Raw genomic sequence first — 16553 nt, 5'->3', positions numbered from 1 at the left:
ACCAGCTTTCCAGTGATGCTGTTATAATAATAATTATTAATATTATTAATATTTTTATTCACTGGAATGCACAACCAAACTAGATGTACCATTAATGGGGCTCAAACCCCATGTCTCTGTTATAGTGTACACAAACTGGTTTTACTTTTTATGTATTTTGTGTTACTGTTTGTCTGTAAAGGGCTTTCCACACCAAGACCAATAACTATCACAATAACTATGAATATATGGTTTTAAAAATAGTTCCAACTCAATTGGATGGTGGTGTCCACACCACAACTATAACGACAATGGCAGTGGCAAAGGGTAGCATTGGGATCACTCTCAAAGCTCTTTGGTGCTGATGGGGTCTCTGAAGTTGGTTTGGCCCTTACTGATGTCCTCTTTAATGATAATCGGCAAGATACCATGCAATTGATGTTGACTCATATGAAAGTATAACTAAAAAGACGACTACTCTTGTTCAACGGAGTGTTGGATTCTCCTTGTCTTTGAAGAATTTGGTGAGCCCATATCCTTCTGGTTTTCAGCTATAACTGGTCATCAGTATCCATTTTCCTAAGCTGCCGACACAGCTGGAGCATGCAGCATGGGCTTGATGCCCATTTACAGAAAGTTATTGTTCATCAGTATGGAAGCTTCCATCATACTTATTGTTTTTTGTTCTTGGTGTGGAAGATTGTTGAACAGCCAGGATTTCCTTGAAAAACACATTTAAAATCTCACTGAGTTAAATAAGGGTTAAATACCATGTTCCAGCATGACTTCAACACATGCTGAGAAAAGACTGCCATGCTGAGAAATGTCCACAAAGTTTATGATGTTTTTTAAAGGCCAGGCAGCATTATGGGCATCAATAGATCACACTCAAGCGCATTGCAGCAGTCAGTGTGTGGCGAAATACTTGACAGCACGTGTAAATGATCCACCATACAACCTTGCTGATTACTGTGGCATCCCTAGAAACTAATCCATCAAGTGATTACACCCAAACTTCTCTGGCAACACATTCAAAAGTAACAAACTGCTATACGTGTCATATTTATGAGTGCAAGGGCCCCTGTTTGTAGCAGCAAGAGCTCATACATACTTCACACAATGGCCCCCATGATCCTCTCATTTGTCAGAGCAAGATAAACCTTAACTAAAAGGCAAGGGAGTGGAGAAACCCCCCCAAGTTGGGTGGAGTGACAGAATGGGGAGTGACGCTAGATAAACACAGACAGTGTTATATGTCATAGGGTTCATAGTATGAACAGCCCCACTCCCAAAACAGGTTAAAAAGCAACTGACTAAAACTAATTCAGTTGACCAAAGGGACAAATTCACTGAAGTGAAGACCAACAGCTCAGATTTCCCATCTCCTGCTCTCTATCTTTACATCAGTCCCACTAGCGCCATGACCTGCTCCACCAAAATATACAGTCTGAGATGTAATATTGAATCTGTCTGCAACACCTCATAAGGCTCAACCTCTAGGCTAGTTCATCAAGTTGGCTCCCTCCAGTAACACTTTGCCTCCGCAGCTATAGCCTTGGGTGATAAATAATTACTCGTCGGAGCCTTGACTTTTCTTCTGTGGTGTTTTCATGCTGTCCCTTCGCTCAGCAGTGTGGCACTCTGACTGTGTCAATTATTAACAAGCTGCTTTTTGCCTCAGTGTGTACTCTTTCTCTCTGTGTTTGGAACTTTGTGTTGTTTCTGGGCTCACAGTGAGACAAGGTGTAAAGAGGTTGGTGAGTTTTTCAGCAATAGTGCAGTGTGTGTGTGTGAGGACCTCTGTGCATGATGGGCCTGTAATGAGTGGGAGGTAAACAGGGGTGAGTTCTCATTTATTCATAAGGCAAACAGAGACTGTGCAATGAATGGGAATAAGTGTGTCATGATTTATTTAGAGATATTTGTTTCGGGCCACACAGGCTAATTTCCCTCTAAAACAACTAGCGCTCTTTATCCAGCTCTGTGCTCTCTGACTATATCTTACTTTAGACAGAGCTATGTGTACCATCTCACCCTTGCTGCAATATTTTAATGACAATGTGCACACTGCTGAGGAATAATTATTGCAAGATGACACAGGAAAAAGTACAAATAAAAAAGTATGGACAGTAAGGACAGCCTCCTCTAAGAGTGTTTACAAGTAGAAACCCATTTATGAGCTTTTTGATTATATCAGTATATGTTCACCTGGAACATAGAGTTACCAGATTGTTGATCTCCCTGTATACATGACTGTAATGTTACTCAAGTTTCTGATCGCCTGCATCATGTTGTGTGTGACTTACTGCCTGGAAACACTGCTGCATAGATCACTCTTTGCTGAACAGTATTCTAATGTCTACTTTGAATGAAATGATGAAATAAATCATCGCCATTATTATTATTATTATTATTATTTGTTTTACTAACTGCCACAAGTTGAGGACAATGATCAGAAGCCTGGTTAAGGTGATTATGTGGAACCAGACATTGTCCTTATCCACTGATCTGTCAGTATTTTTTTTATTTAATCAATTCATTGTTTAGATGATAAAATGTGAAATAATGTAGATACTATAACCCACTGTAACGTATAACAGTTCAAAAGAGAAATATATGAAAATAATAGACATTTCTGGAAATGCATTATTAAATACTTATTTTCCCTAAAACCACAAATTGCTGCTAAAATGACAATTTGTGGTTTCGGGGAGTTCTGTGCTGTAACTATTACTTGACATACAACAATTTATCTGTCCACACAGCACTTCTGTGCAGCGTCTCCACTGTGTGAAAAAGAGTCACTGCGCCTGGCTGTTGCTAAAAAAAATGTTATAGCACCTAACTCTCCATAAAACCACAAATTTAGATTTAGGATTGTGTACGATTTGAACTAACAAGATACATAACAAGTTACTAATTTGTTTATTAGTGACCTTTAGAAAAGTCAGTAGATGGATTTTCTCTCTTTCTATTTTTTTTTTTCAACCTTGGACAGAGCTAGGATAGCTGTTTTCCAGCTTTTATGCTAACGTAGGCTAATTCGCTTTCTGGGTGTAGCTTCATATTTTGCGTACAGAAATGAGAGTTTTATCTATCTTCTTATCAAACTCTCAGCAACAAAATGGAGAGCGTATTCCCTTTAATTTGTGCGCTTTAGAGCTTTCGGTCAGTTGAATTTAGAGCAGATTTACACTCTTTATGCTAAGTTAAGCTAATATCCTGCTGCCTAAAGCTCCATACTTAAGGCAAAGACATATGAGTAGAGCAGTTGCTTTAATTTGATATTGATACAAAACAAAAAAGCAGCAAAAATATACTCTGTGATTGTGTGACTAAAAGGTTCCAGTGCTGAGTGGCAGGGCTGACAGAGCCTTCCACTAACAGGGCAAACTTGTCCTCCCTTGAGGACGTTTTGGGCTTTACCCCTCAGACGATCTGGCCTTCTTGTTTGGAGTTCTGTCACCCTGCTTTTCATCCAGGGGAAGGAAAATTTGAGCTTAACATGAACACATCTTTAATCATGTGTCAGGATCAATTATCACCCTTTGAAAAGCAGCAGTTCTTTTGAAGGAGGTTCTGTTAAGGAGAGATGCGTGAAAACTTCGAAGTCAAAACGCACATGTCTGGAAAGACTCCTGCTCCCAGACAATCTTAATTGCTAATTTTGTGTCTTGTCTGCTTTACTCGGGGCACAGAAGTGACAGTTCAAAGAGCAGTCCCTCGTTTTATTACTAGCATGCAAACCATTGATGCCTTTTCATCACGAACAAACAATTGGTCATTTTCATGAGAATGTCTTTAAACTTAAAACCAATAATTTTGCTGCTGCATAGCTAAACCTTTCTTTCTGTACATTGTTTGCAGGCCACAATCTCTCTGTTCTGTCACAATGAGGAAAATCTGCAGTGTGGTTCAGAAATAAAATATAGAAATGAAAACTCAGAATATGAATCCTAGAAGAGCCTGAAGAGAATAAGGAACTCTTTCTTTCAAACATTTGAATCACTATAACGAATCAAACCATAGTTGTTGATGGCTAATGCGTCCTATACTACTGTAAATGCATATATGTTTGCCAGCCTGGAGACGGAGAATAAAACACAGGTATCTTGGTTACATCTGGCCATAGTGCACCAGATAACACTTGAAATTCTGCTTTGAAGTTTGAAGATCTCTCTTTAAGATACATGAGTCTATGATAGATAAAGCAAACTTCAAATTGAAAGTGCGACTCAGTCACCCCCTTTGGCTGTTTTGATTAAGGCTGTGTGTGGAGCGTGCCTGCCAGAGATATTTGCTCAGACTTGGCCAGGGATTAAGTGCTTCTCTTCTGGGATCCAGAGAAAACAGAGGTCTGATCCCTTCCATGTCCCCCCGCAGGGCACAAGTCAGTAGTGACTGTATTCGAGTGTGGATCCCAGTGGGTCAGCATGTGTGTGTGTGAGCGAATTCGTATGTATGACACAGTGTAAAGCCACGTCTGCATGTATGTATGTAAGTGTGTGTGACTGCGTTCACTTAAGGAAAGATGCACAAACGAATCTGGGTGTGCGCAAATGCTCTCGCTGCTGCCTTCTTCTTCAAAGCAATCTCTCTGATCCCTTCACTTCATCATTTTATACGGCCTGTATGATGCTGAGGGCACTTCCCATGCAAGCACACACACACACACACACACGCTCAGAACCTTGTTTTTCTAAAGCGCTGGCGGTTGTTATCGCACAGCCCACCCATCTTTTTGCCGCGCTTCTGTAACGTCTGCGTGTGCAAAAACAGGCTCAGAGTTGCGTGTATGGGGAGGGTGGTCTGGATGATTGGAGGTTTTGGTGGCTTAGTTAGAGTTAAAGGGGGGGTGGATGCAAGCTAATTGTGCACAGGCGACTCCCCACAGGTGCTCCCGCTTCTAAACGTGTGTGTTTGCGAGGGATACTGATGCCATATTGATGGAATGAGTAAAAGATGCATAAAAGGTGAAATATAAGGAGAAAGAAAAGGCAGATCAAAGTGATTTGCGAGGCACCAGAAATGCCTGTCTTTCTGCAGCAGCTTACCCCACCCTCAAACCCCCTTCCACCACCACATGCGGTCAGCTGTTTTTCAATACACAGACTTCAAGTTCTCCCCAGGTCCGTGCCATTGATACTGAGCTGAATACTCTCTGACAGGGGTGGTCTGTACGCTGTCCCGTAGCAGATGTTGGCGTTCCATTTTCTCTTTCATAGTCAGCTGCCCTTCAGAGAATTGAGCGGGAGGATGAAAACTGTCTCTGTTTATTACTGTGAGGAACCGCCGCTGAAGAGGCCCTGCTGACCCACTCAGGAAGGAATAACAAGCAAATTGAGCAAGTCAACAAATGGACATCAGCCTCCCCTTCCCTCTGCTCACACATCTCCGTGCAGGTTGTTAAAGTCACAACATCTTCTCAGCACGCTGATGATCAGCATGAATAAGCTTCAGAAATGTGTAGACTTTCAACAGGTTTCCTCCTTCTCATCATGGTTCATCTACTAAGTGCCTGTCAGTGCAGTTTTTCAAATCAGTCAGCAGACTGCGGGTGGAAAAGGCCAAGAGATTCCTTTAGCAAAGAAAAACATACAGGTGCAGTGTAGGAGGAAAGAGATGGAGATGGGGGAGAAAAGAACAAGTGTGCTTTTCGGAGTAGCTCGTCCCACAAGCACAAGCTGTGATTGCCATACTGTATGTAGACCATTACATTAAGACTACAGTTATTCTGTATAGTGAGGCATCAGGTGGAGGCTTTATATATGAAGTGTGCCTGCTAATTGCTTAGTAGCAGAATTCAGGCCTAACCAGTGCTGATTAATCATCAACATATACATACATATGTATCAGCACTTCAACTGCTTCAGTTCTTCAGGACAATTTCACCTACAGTAGTACCATTTAAGAGGGGTTTTTATCTATTAATGTCAAAATCGTCCTTAAAGCTGGGCAGACAATGTACAGATTATGCATAAGTTTAGCCTCACATAAGTCACCTGTAACTCATTTTAGATTTGGGATGCGTTGCGAGATCGGTTACCATTTGAAATTCAGTTTGACGTGGGTGTCAACGCCCGATTAATCCACGATCTGGCTGTTGGCGATCAGATGAATTTTGGTTGACTGTCTTCTTTGAACAGGTCCATGATCCGATTTCCCAAATGGTGTTCAGAAGACACATTATAAACTGGGAGGTTGTTATAAAATATTGGAGTAGTATCTTACATGTTGTAGGTAACTGTATGTCGCACTGCCATAAATAAAATGGAACTATGCTGAAAAACAAACTCACCGTCACTGTTGGACAGTAGCGACGCTACAAGGCAAGCAGCACCTTAGTTCAATCCACACAAGCTACATTTTCCCAAGCATTTCTCAAGCTCAAGCTCAATTCTGAACTACAAGGGCTAAAGATCAGTAAGTGACAGAAGCACTTCTGTATAATGTTGACATCACGTAAAAATCCTTGGGCTTATGGCTGTGACTTTGCAGCAGAGGAATAAAGACATCAGACACTGAGTTTACTAGTAGTTACTGTTTGAAACAGGCTGAGTTACTGAGTTTTGAGTTAACTTACAGTTTGTACACACACACACACACACACACACACACACACACACACACACACACACACACACACACACACACACACACACACACACATAAAAATGACCATACACATCCTCTTGACACCTGTTGTTATTATGTGGAGCACAAGTTTTGTTTGCCAAATTGGAACAGTGAGAGCAGGGAGCACAGCACTGTTTAAAAAACAATTGAACAGAACAATTGCCTGCCTATTTGTTTAAATGACAGTTGTATTGATCATTGAAATAGCATTGACATAGAATAAAGTTGGTTCAATATAAAAAATAAAAATAAAAACAAAATAGCTTACATGTAACTACTTTTGCCATGTTGCTGTATCTTGGCTTGCTTCATTTCCCTGGAGGGTAGCTTCAGTGTAGTGAAGCTTCATTTAATGTAGAGTGTGCAGGTCCATATTCTTTTATTTCTTCGTGCTTTGCTTTCAAAGTACAAGTGCACAAAAATGACGCCTTTCTCTTTTTTGAGAACCTCCATATTGTTTGAATAAAACTTTATTGCAATTGCTAATGTACAAAATGTACCGAAGGGTCTGTATCCTGTGCATAACCTGTTGATCAAACCATGCTGTGAGTTCGTTGTTAGCTCCAGTCTTCCTTAGTCTTCAAGCTGCCAAGGAGCTGCCAGCAGACCAAAACTAAGGCTTCAAGATTGCAAGCATCTTTTTAAATCCTTAATACCTCCTTTTATACTCTGCCCTGGAGACTGGAAGGAGATAACCAGAGACAATATGTGAAGGTATAGCTTGTGGTGATAGGAAAGGAAGTGCTCTTATGATTCTTCAGGAAGCTGAGCTTGTTAGATGTGCATGCAGCACTATAATGACTTTAATGTTCTCTCCTTAACTGCTTAATTACACCCTATGCATATATTTTTGAGGGGGAATCATTGGCATGAAAAAATTAAAAATGATTTAAAGGCCAGTGTAAATAAAATATTTACATATAACATTTTTTATTCAAGGAGTGCCTTAAAAATCCCAACAACTTTAAGAACACAACAGTAAAACAGCACAGTTAGATTGGTAACGTAATCCCCGCATAATCTAGATGATTCTTTTAGATCAATTTCTGATGTTCACACCAAAAAAACAACAACTTGACTTTTTGTCTTTTGAGGCACATCTGCTTTCAGAAAGTGGCTCACAATACTAGTAGACAGAAATTAGGAACACAACTCACCCATTGTTCTTGTGCTCCGTGGGTTTAAAAAGACTTCCACACACACACTGCCTCAAGGCAAGGAAGGCCAGTGACATCAAGTGTATTCAATTCACAAGGAGGCATGTTGAGGAAATCTGAGTCAAAGTTTGGGAAGGCCCTTTGGAGGTCTTTTCCTTCCACCAGAGTCACTGTTGCTTGAAAAACAGTGAGTTCAATCTTTGCCTGTAACTTCATTAACTGAAGGTGGACGACCCTTGAAATAGCAAACTTGCAGCTCTAGAACTGAAAGCTAAGTGGAGACAAGTGTTCCCACTCATCCACGTATAGTAAATACATACTGAAAATGGATGACCTGAAATTAAAATGAGGACAACATGTTTCACTGAAATATGTTCAGTATAAAACAAACAAAACTCTAAAGGCATGGGGAGCATAATGATATTAAGAGAGCAAATAATCGTTGAGGAGTTATTGAAAATACATACTTGTGTACTTCTAGAATAAATACATTTCAAAAATACATAGATTTTTATCTTTTCATATTCTTTCTGCTAGAAAAATTGTACAATTTGAAAGCAGCTATGTATGTTTAAAATATGGCATTAAATCACACAGTAATGGCTTTTAACAAAAGCCCTTGGACACAATGTGTTTTTACCCATCTTCTTGAAGAAGCACTGCATACTATATTTCTGTGTCACAGCCAAGGACTTTAAACTGAAAAAAAACCCCCAATAGTTTCTTCAGATAGTGCAGGCAGATATGACTCAAATCCTTCAACAACTCAACGTGTTTTAGAAGAAAATAACTCCATGATTGTGCATTAGAGGCAGCTATGATCATTAAAATGTAACAGTGAAATATTGCATATCCTGGTGCCACTGAGGGGACTTTGGGCCTCTGTCTGTCCTGTAACAGCCAGATATTGCTTAGGGTTAGTGCTGCGGACAGAGTAATATGAATGCTATAAGATTCTGAATATAAAGTCATAATATTTTGAGAAAATGTCAGATGTTTTGGCAAAAATTGTTTTTTATAATTTGAAAAATAACCCAATAACTGCATTCTTGTAAAATTATAACTTTGAAATCATAACATTTAAATGTACATTATATTTAAAACAAACACAATTAAATTAAGTAATTTTAGCGGAATAAAGTCTAAATGTTACAAGAAAACTCATATTTTGACAAGTATGAAGTTGTAAATTTATGGGAAAAGATCATAAAATTATGAGAATAAAGTTCAAAATTTTAAGTGGGTTAGGTTTCAAGAATATAATAATCAAAATGTTGTGATTTGATTAGCTATATTAGATTAGATGCTTTAGCATTGCCTGACTCCCCATAAATATTTTTGTTTATTAGGCTATTCACAAAATATTTAATTTATTTTTTTTAAATCGTTCGACTTCAGTACGACTTTTAAATTATTTTTCCTTTAACTTTTTTTGTAACATTAAACTTATTTCTTGTAACATTATGACTTTTTTTGAAATATTACAACTTTACTCGCAAAATCAAATATTTCCTCCAGTGGTCCTAATACTCCTCAGTGTCACATTCAGTCATCCCAGCCAAAAAAACGCCCTGTCATCTGGTAGAATTTCATGTTGAAGGGCCTGTAGAAGTCCCGTAGCCTCTGCACCACCTCAGGGTCAATGTTCGGATGGGTCCGCCCTTTGGTTTTGCCCAGGCAGTGGGGCTTACTGCTGCCCTCTGCCTTCTTCAGGCAAGGGAAACCCTTGGTCTGGTTGAAGTAAAAGTGTTTGTCTGTGATGATCCTCTTGAGCCCCAGGAAGTCCTGCACACGGCCCAGCTCTCCAGCCGGGTCGCTGATCAGACGCTCGCCACTCACAAAGAGGATCTGGTCCATGGGGAAATACTGCAGCCAGTTGTCCAGGTGCTTGGCATAGATGCCGATCTGGATGGCGCTCCAAGAGGTGTCGATGAGCCCCGTAGTCCTGTTTTTGAAGGTGAGGCTCTCAAAAGAGGGAATGTCAGGCTTCTTAGACAGTGTCTGTGTGTAGTCTGAGATAGCCCTAGTGACGGGGTCCCTCACTACCACAATCAGCTTGGTGTCCCGGGACATGGCGGATATCCTGGCTGGAGCCTCTCTGGTCACAAAGTAGCTGGGGGTTTTCTCCATGGTGATCTGACCCTCCAGCGTCTTGGGCATCAGCTCCCTGCGAAGAGAAAAATAGGGAAAAGGAAGTGAGATATTTGTTTGACCTGCACTCCTGACTGAATCACACAGAGAAACTGTAGCACTTGTACCACCGCCCTTATTACAATAAACATTGGATGAACTCAGGCTATGTCATCAAAAACTTTGAATCCAATCAATCAAGAATAATACTGGGAACAGTCTGTTTGTAGCAGTTTATTTATTTGATCTCTATCAGGTGTCTTTATCTCCAAGCTCAATTAGCTGCCAAGAGGTGTGACCAAATGTTGATTTGCAGTTTTGGCGCAGCACCACGCTCGGAGTGCAAAGACATTCTTGTGGTGATAGCATGCAGATGGTACAGCAAGTGTTCCTTAATGTAGCCTAAGGACTTATGAAATCAAGAAGGAGACTCCCTTGGGCCCATTTGAAAGAGGGTATTCTTCGCTCTCACATGGTGAGAAAAGAAGAATGTCCATCTTTATACCCATTCTATGGTAGTGCTGGTTATGAAATATTGATATTTGAACCAAAAGACCTTCTCAGCATAATTGATTGTTACTTAATAAACAGTTCTGCGTGAGCAATCTGAACACACAAGAGTAACTATAGTCATAGATTGCTATTCTAAATGTGTTCACCTCTATAAAATTAAATCCTACTGATGACAGTAAATCCACAAGCCCAACCTCAGATGAACGGGATGGGAAACAAGCTAAATCATTCGGCATGCCACCCCTTTTCTCCCACTCCTCTTTCTCCGCTTTCCTTCTGCCCAGCTACCTTCAGGACAGTGACCTTAAGCAAAGCGGGTAAAAGCAGCCCATGAATGATTAAGGCGCCCACCCTCTGCCATTTAGGGCCTCTGCAGAATACAGCTTTAAAATTCACCAAAGTACAGAATGCAGGCGTCAATTATTCATCTACTTGGCCGGTGCTGCTTAAAGCAAAGACTGGCGCTGACAAAGTGGCCCAGGCTGCTCCCAGGGTAGACGCAGTTTGCCGCCCATTACAGAACTACTGAGACCCTAAAGGAGGATGGTTTTCTGATATTTCCAAAAACTAAGGAGTACTCATCACTTCACTCTGTTGTTTATAGGACCATGCAGTGGCAAGCACTAGCATGTGTGATTAAAGTAGAGACTTTTCCTACCGCCCAGTGTCTTTTAAGATGTGATGGGCGCCGTTTTTCTGCCTTACAGAAAGAGGCTGGTAAACAATCATGCTCAGTTTAACATACACAGAATGAAATGAGACAGAGGGCACTGAGGTCTTTGCTAAGGACAAGCTCTACACAAACAGAGCACTTGATTCTCCATAAAAGACACAAGCTGTCATGATGAATGTGATGGCTGGTTTCACCAACAAGTCCTCCCAATTAAAAACCAAAATAAATAGTTTGTAATCAGTCCATGATCGCTTAAAATATTTGGGATTAAAGTTAAGACAACAAAACTGAAACCATGTCAGAGGCAGAATCCCAAAACTGCTGAAGAGTCAGGATTACTTAGGCGAAAGCACGAGTCTGTCTTTTCCAGTTTACCTTATGGCTGCTAAACAGCTGCCGGATGAGCTCAGTGAAACGGATCTAAAAGCCATAAGTCAATAACTTCAGGCCAATGTCAAAACACACCCATGGTATGTGGCTGACAATTCTGAGTGGATGTTCTCTGTGAGGAACAGATCACAAATTCAGCACAAGGGAGACATGCAGGAAGTGGTCAATAAGAGCAAGAGCGGCAACACTGGCGCACTGATGTCTCGACATCCGTCTTTAACATTGACCATCATCTGACCTCCAGAGTCCTCTCAGTGTCTGTGACCTCTCCTACAGCTGCGTAAAGAGGAACATGGACAAGGTTCCTTTCCTCTCACATTAGCTCTGCCCCATCGCCCCAAGAGTCCAGAGTAAGGCAGCATAATGGTGCTTTAAACAAACCCAAGGCCATCTGGGACTGCAATGGCTACTAAGCTGACAAGTCAATAATAAAGAACACAGAGACTAAGTATTTTTAAATGGGGGCTCTCAGGCGCTGGCATGCAGGTAGTCTTCTTACCTATATTGGCTACATGCTGATTTGGGAACCACCAGACTTCTGAAACCCACCCGTGCAGTAGTACCACAACTTTATGATGCAAAAGAGAACATTATTGTTTTATGAAAAAGAAATGAGCCTGTACTAAAGGAAGCATCCATATTTGATGGTGCACGTTGAGCTTGTGCTGTGGTCGATGCACTCACAGTGGTGGCATGTTGATGCGAGGGCACTCTGGGGGGATTTTCAGGGTCAGTGAGGTAGGCTATGTGGTATGGTGTGCAACATCAAGACATGTTTGGAAGTCCCAAGTATGGTTCTCATAAAGTACACTGTATTCTGGTTGCTGTACATTATATAGTTATTGGCAGAATGATTTTGGGTTCATCTGTATGAAACAGATGCTGACCTTTTTGTTCTGCGTCTTAGGCAATTGAAATTTTTTATTCTCATTAGTTGTTTAAATGAGTATTGAAATGAATTTTTTATTCTCGATTAGTTGTTTAAATGAGTATTCCAGCAATTTAGCATTGCACTCGTTGGACTTGTGAAAAAAATAAAGTAGCTTCCACCCTCAAGCAGAGATGAAGAGTTTGCTCCACATACCCAGATTGTTTTCATTTTTTAAACTGTTCAGCTCTTTCAGCCCCAGCTCACATCGCCTCAAGTTACGCCACTTGAGACAATGTATTAGACTTTGCGCAGCTCACTCTGAAGCCACAAAAGGATTTATACAACTTTTTTTCACATATGCAGTAGTACTCCCCAAGACCTGTAAACAGACATTGATGTGAAAAAGCTTTGTCAGAAATCAGAGGTTCCCAGAGCCCAAGGCTACGTCTTCAAGTTCTTCATTTTGTCTGACCAACAGTCCAAAAGATATTACCTTTTTGAAGATTTGAAAATGAGAAAATAAGCAACTTCGAGGTCACTAGTAAGCTTTCAACATGTACCTTGTAACTGAAACCTGACCTGGGACCCAAGCCAGTCTAACTGGTAATGTCCCATTTTATTGTCTTGAGTCAAGGGTTTGTTTGACCACATTTGGTGTTCTCTCTCTTTTTGGGTATTTTTGGGTTCAACACATTTTGGTTTAGATGTAACCATCCTTGGTTCTCCTCGGGTCTCTTTCGGATTAGGTCTCATTATTCAAAAATTTTAATATGCATGTTGCACTTGGGTAGGTATTCTGAATTGGTTCCAATATTTGGTACCTGTGAAAACTGCTAAAGTAAAAATTCAAATTTGAGGAGTTGTAACCAGTAACTTTCTCTCAACTAATCAATTAAGTAACTACTCCACACTGATGTTATAAAGTAGAAGTAAAGAACTTCACTTCTCAGCTTTCAAGTTTTAGTTGGGCAAAGGAGTAAGGAACACTTGGTTTTACAGTAAGTGAACCACACTGGGGTATTTCTTTCCATTCTACAGCAGAAACATGCAGCGCTTTCTAATGAAACTTTATTGGCAGGGTAGGTGATGTAACATATGACAAACCGTCCAAGTGCTTGATATTTACTGCAGTTCCAGATTCCGCTTTGATGTCTTCATTGCGCTGCTAAAATATTACTCCCTAAGCACACTGATGCATGTAAAACACAGGCAGCGGGATTCACTCATGAAACAAGACACAGACCAAAACCGAAATAAGAAACACGGCACATGAACCCTGGCCTTCCTTTAAATCAAATTCACTGCTTTGGCATGTATTTCAGTACTGGAAAGAAACAAGAAAAAATATTTAGGATGTTTAGAACATAACAAACAGCTTGTGTACATGACAGAACATAACCCTTGTTGTAATTGTACGTCATTCCTCTCATATGGAACTAACTAGCTAGAAAAGGATGCCAGGACTCATTCAGGCATCTCTATTCCCTATTAAAAAACCAAATCCAATGTACACAGTAATGTGCAGTACATCACTCAATGTGTCCTTTGTAAGCTCGTCTATAAAGTAACCACTTTGGAATAAAGGTCCTGACGCATCACTGCTTTCGTTTCCCTACTGAATGAATTATATTCGCAAACCAACTCAACTCTGCCCTCATATACAGGCTGTGAGTCATGTCTGCCTGTTATATAAATGCCCAAAAAAATTCAGACTGCGCCATAAGGTCTTATTTATTGTAAATCGGGTGCATTCATAATATGACAACATGACATATGAATTAGGGAGGAGTATTAAAACTAACAAGTGATCAGCTCTGATTGGGCCATTTCCTGGCGTTATTGTAGACCTTTTAGAAAGGAGCTTGGATCTCGGCCAATGTCTGTCAATTGACGGGAGTTGTAAAGACATAGAGGCAAGTGGGCATGAGTGTTGTCCACTTCTCCCCCACCAGCCTTTGATTCATTTTTCCTCTTCCTGCAGGGAGCCCTGGCAGGCATACCTACACTCCCACAGTGTCCCCTGTCACTACCACCAGATAATAATCTTGTAATTGGCTCAATATTTCTCGTGTTTTCAGGCAAAGCAGAGGCCAGTGGCTTGGACTCACCAGATATTTTCCAGATCAGTTGATGCTAGTGAAGGTCAGAGAGAAAGAGGAGGAGGAAGTGAGGTGGGGGTGGGGTGGGGGGTGATGTAGAGTAATGGTTGCTGTGCGGTGAGGGGAAAGCCCACTCCTCTGAGCTCTGAGTTTTACTGCTCTGCCAACCTTGTGCAACAACACAGCCCGTAACCTGCCCTGCGGGCTGAAATCAACAACATACAGGCATACAAGAAGAAACACGGTGGGGTGTGTAACAGCCTCTGCAGACTACTCTGAGATTCCCATGGAAACACTAATGAATGACAAAATGAAATGTTTGCTATAAACTCTAATTCACCTCCCTTTGTATTAATAAAGCTTTTTAGGTGTGGGCAGTGAGAGGCACAACTTTTTATAATTCAGGGATTACAGGTGTGAATTTCCCACAGTCCTAGTCAGGATAATCATTAGTTTTATGACCCTGACAGTCTCAGTCCTCCAAGATCAGCCCATCTGACATTTTTGTCCTCCACCGGATCCTCATGCACTGTCACCTTTACCTGCACACCTGCACTTTACAGCTCTAAATCCTCCCCCCTCTTGATTACTGTCATCTGAATCACTCAGCTTCAATAACACGTAGGCCATTTAAAAATGAAATGATCAGAGGTAGTGTGCAGGATTTCCTTCCTACCAAATTACATCTTGCGATTTTCACTCATTAGTTCATTAGTTCATTAAGGTCACCTATTGTTGCCTTGGATTGTCATGGAAGCATGCATGCTCTCAGCTCCTTCTTGTTTGGTACATAAGTGGAGACCTGTTTTGAAGGAAAAACTCAAACTGAACTGTATTTTTCATTATTTTTCATCATACTCATTGATTATGACGTCACTTTACTTAAAACTACATACATTTTCAACAAGTCCTTCCAACCCAAACGACAACATAGGTTGAGCATTTCCTAAATTAGCGCCCATGCCGATGATGTTGGTCGCAGTTTAGTTAGGTTTTGCCAACAAATACTACTTGGTTAGGTTTAGGGAAATGTCTGGGTTTCGGTAAAAGTTAGTAAATTACGTAAGTCATGTGACAAAGTCAGTAATGCTGCTAAAGTTAAACTCAAAATAACACAACATTTACTTGGTCTCACATGGGACTCAAATGCCGTTCCCCTGAGTGTAAGTTCGGGGTTTAACCCATCTGACCACCCCATCCTGCCTCCTTTTGCAGACTTTCTACCTATTTATAATATGTCACCCGAATTCCTCCTTTACTACCATTGTACGGCCTCTGTACTTATAAGTAGAGTGAAGCAACTGCCACTATCATGATCAAAATCATTTGAAACGATGAAGATGACGACATTGGTTAAAAAACAAGCTGGAGTCCTGCTTTGTGAAGAATACAGACTAGTTATTTTATTAATAAAGCAGAAGCAGTTTGAGTTAAATAGAAATTATCCAAGGTGGGCTCTTGGAATTAAAGAATGAAATCAGAGTGGTACTTGGGAACTGTAGGGGGTAGGAAGCAATTTTGAGAGACATACAATTACAAAGATAAGAGAGTCGTCTATTCTTGGTAAACAACATGGGAAGACAGGGTACTGTTTTCCTTTGGGAAATGACATGGTTTTGAAAAAGATTAGGTAGGAAAGGAAAGAAACCCTGCTACACCGGGGACACAAGATAACAATGTCAATGTGGATAAAAAATGTCAGCTTTTAAGTTCAGTGTCAGATTGATTATTAGGTGTGTTTCAAATAAAATGAAACGGATGTGAATTGATTTAAAAAGGTTATGGTGGTTCTGCTTGGGAGGAGAAAAGAAAAGAAAAAACTGAAACTGAAAAAAAGTTTTAAAGTCAAACCTCAGCGTCATTAATAAAACAACTTTGTTAAAAACATCCCAGTGATGTCGAGCCAAGATGGAAGGAAGAACAATAAAGGAAAGTTAATCAACAACACAAGAATAGACTGGGGAAAAGCAACACTGTAAATGGTACAAAGCCCCACAAAGTTGTGTTGTCTATTCTCATTTGTCTTAAGATTCAGTCCCATTGACTATTAGCTGGTGAAAGCATTCATACACACTTTCTAGCCTTAAAGACAAGGTTTGAAAAAT

The 16553-nt window shown here is 40.5% G+C and overlaps 1 protein-coding gene across 1 annotated transcript in view; it reads right to left on the bottom strand.

Annotated features, from left to right (window-relative positions):
- Positions 1–7067: 7067 nt before the first annotated feature.
- Positions 7068–16553, bottom strand: part of LOC123983265 (heparan sulfate glucosamine 3-O-sulfotransferase 3A1-like) — a 32348-nt gene continuing 22862 nt past the window's right edge. The window contains exon 2 of the mRNA XM_046069455.1: positions 7068–9939. Within this exon, the coding sequence (XP_045925411.1) occupies positions 9318–9939 (622 nt within the window). The 3' untranslated portion in view covers positions 7068–9317. The remainder of the gene's footprint in view (positions 9940–16553) is intronic.

The sequence above is a fragment of the Micropterus dolomieu genome, linkage group LG14, assembly GCF_021292245.1.
Source record: "Micropterus dolomieu isolate WLL.071019.BEF.003 ecotype Adirondacks linkage group LG14, ASM2129224v1, whole genome shotgun sequence".
NCBI classification, from domain to species: domain Eukaryota; kingdom Metazoa; phylum Chordata; class Actinopteri; order Centrarchiformes; family Centrarchidae; genus Micropterus; species Micropterus dolomieu.
The sequence above is the reverse complement of the archived record's forward strand: the minus strand, read 5'-3'. Positions and strand labels throughout refer to the sequence as shown.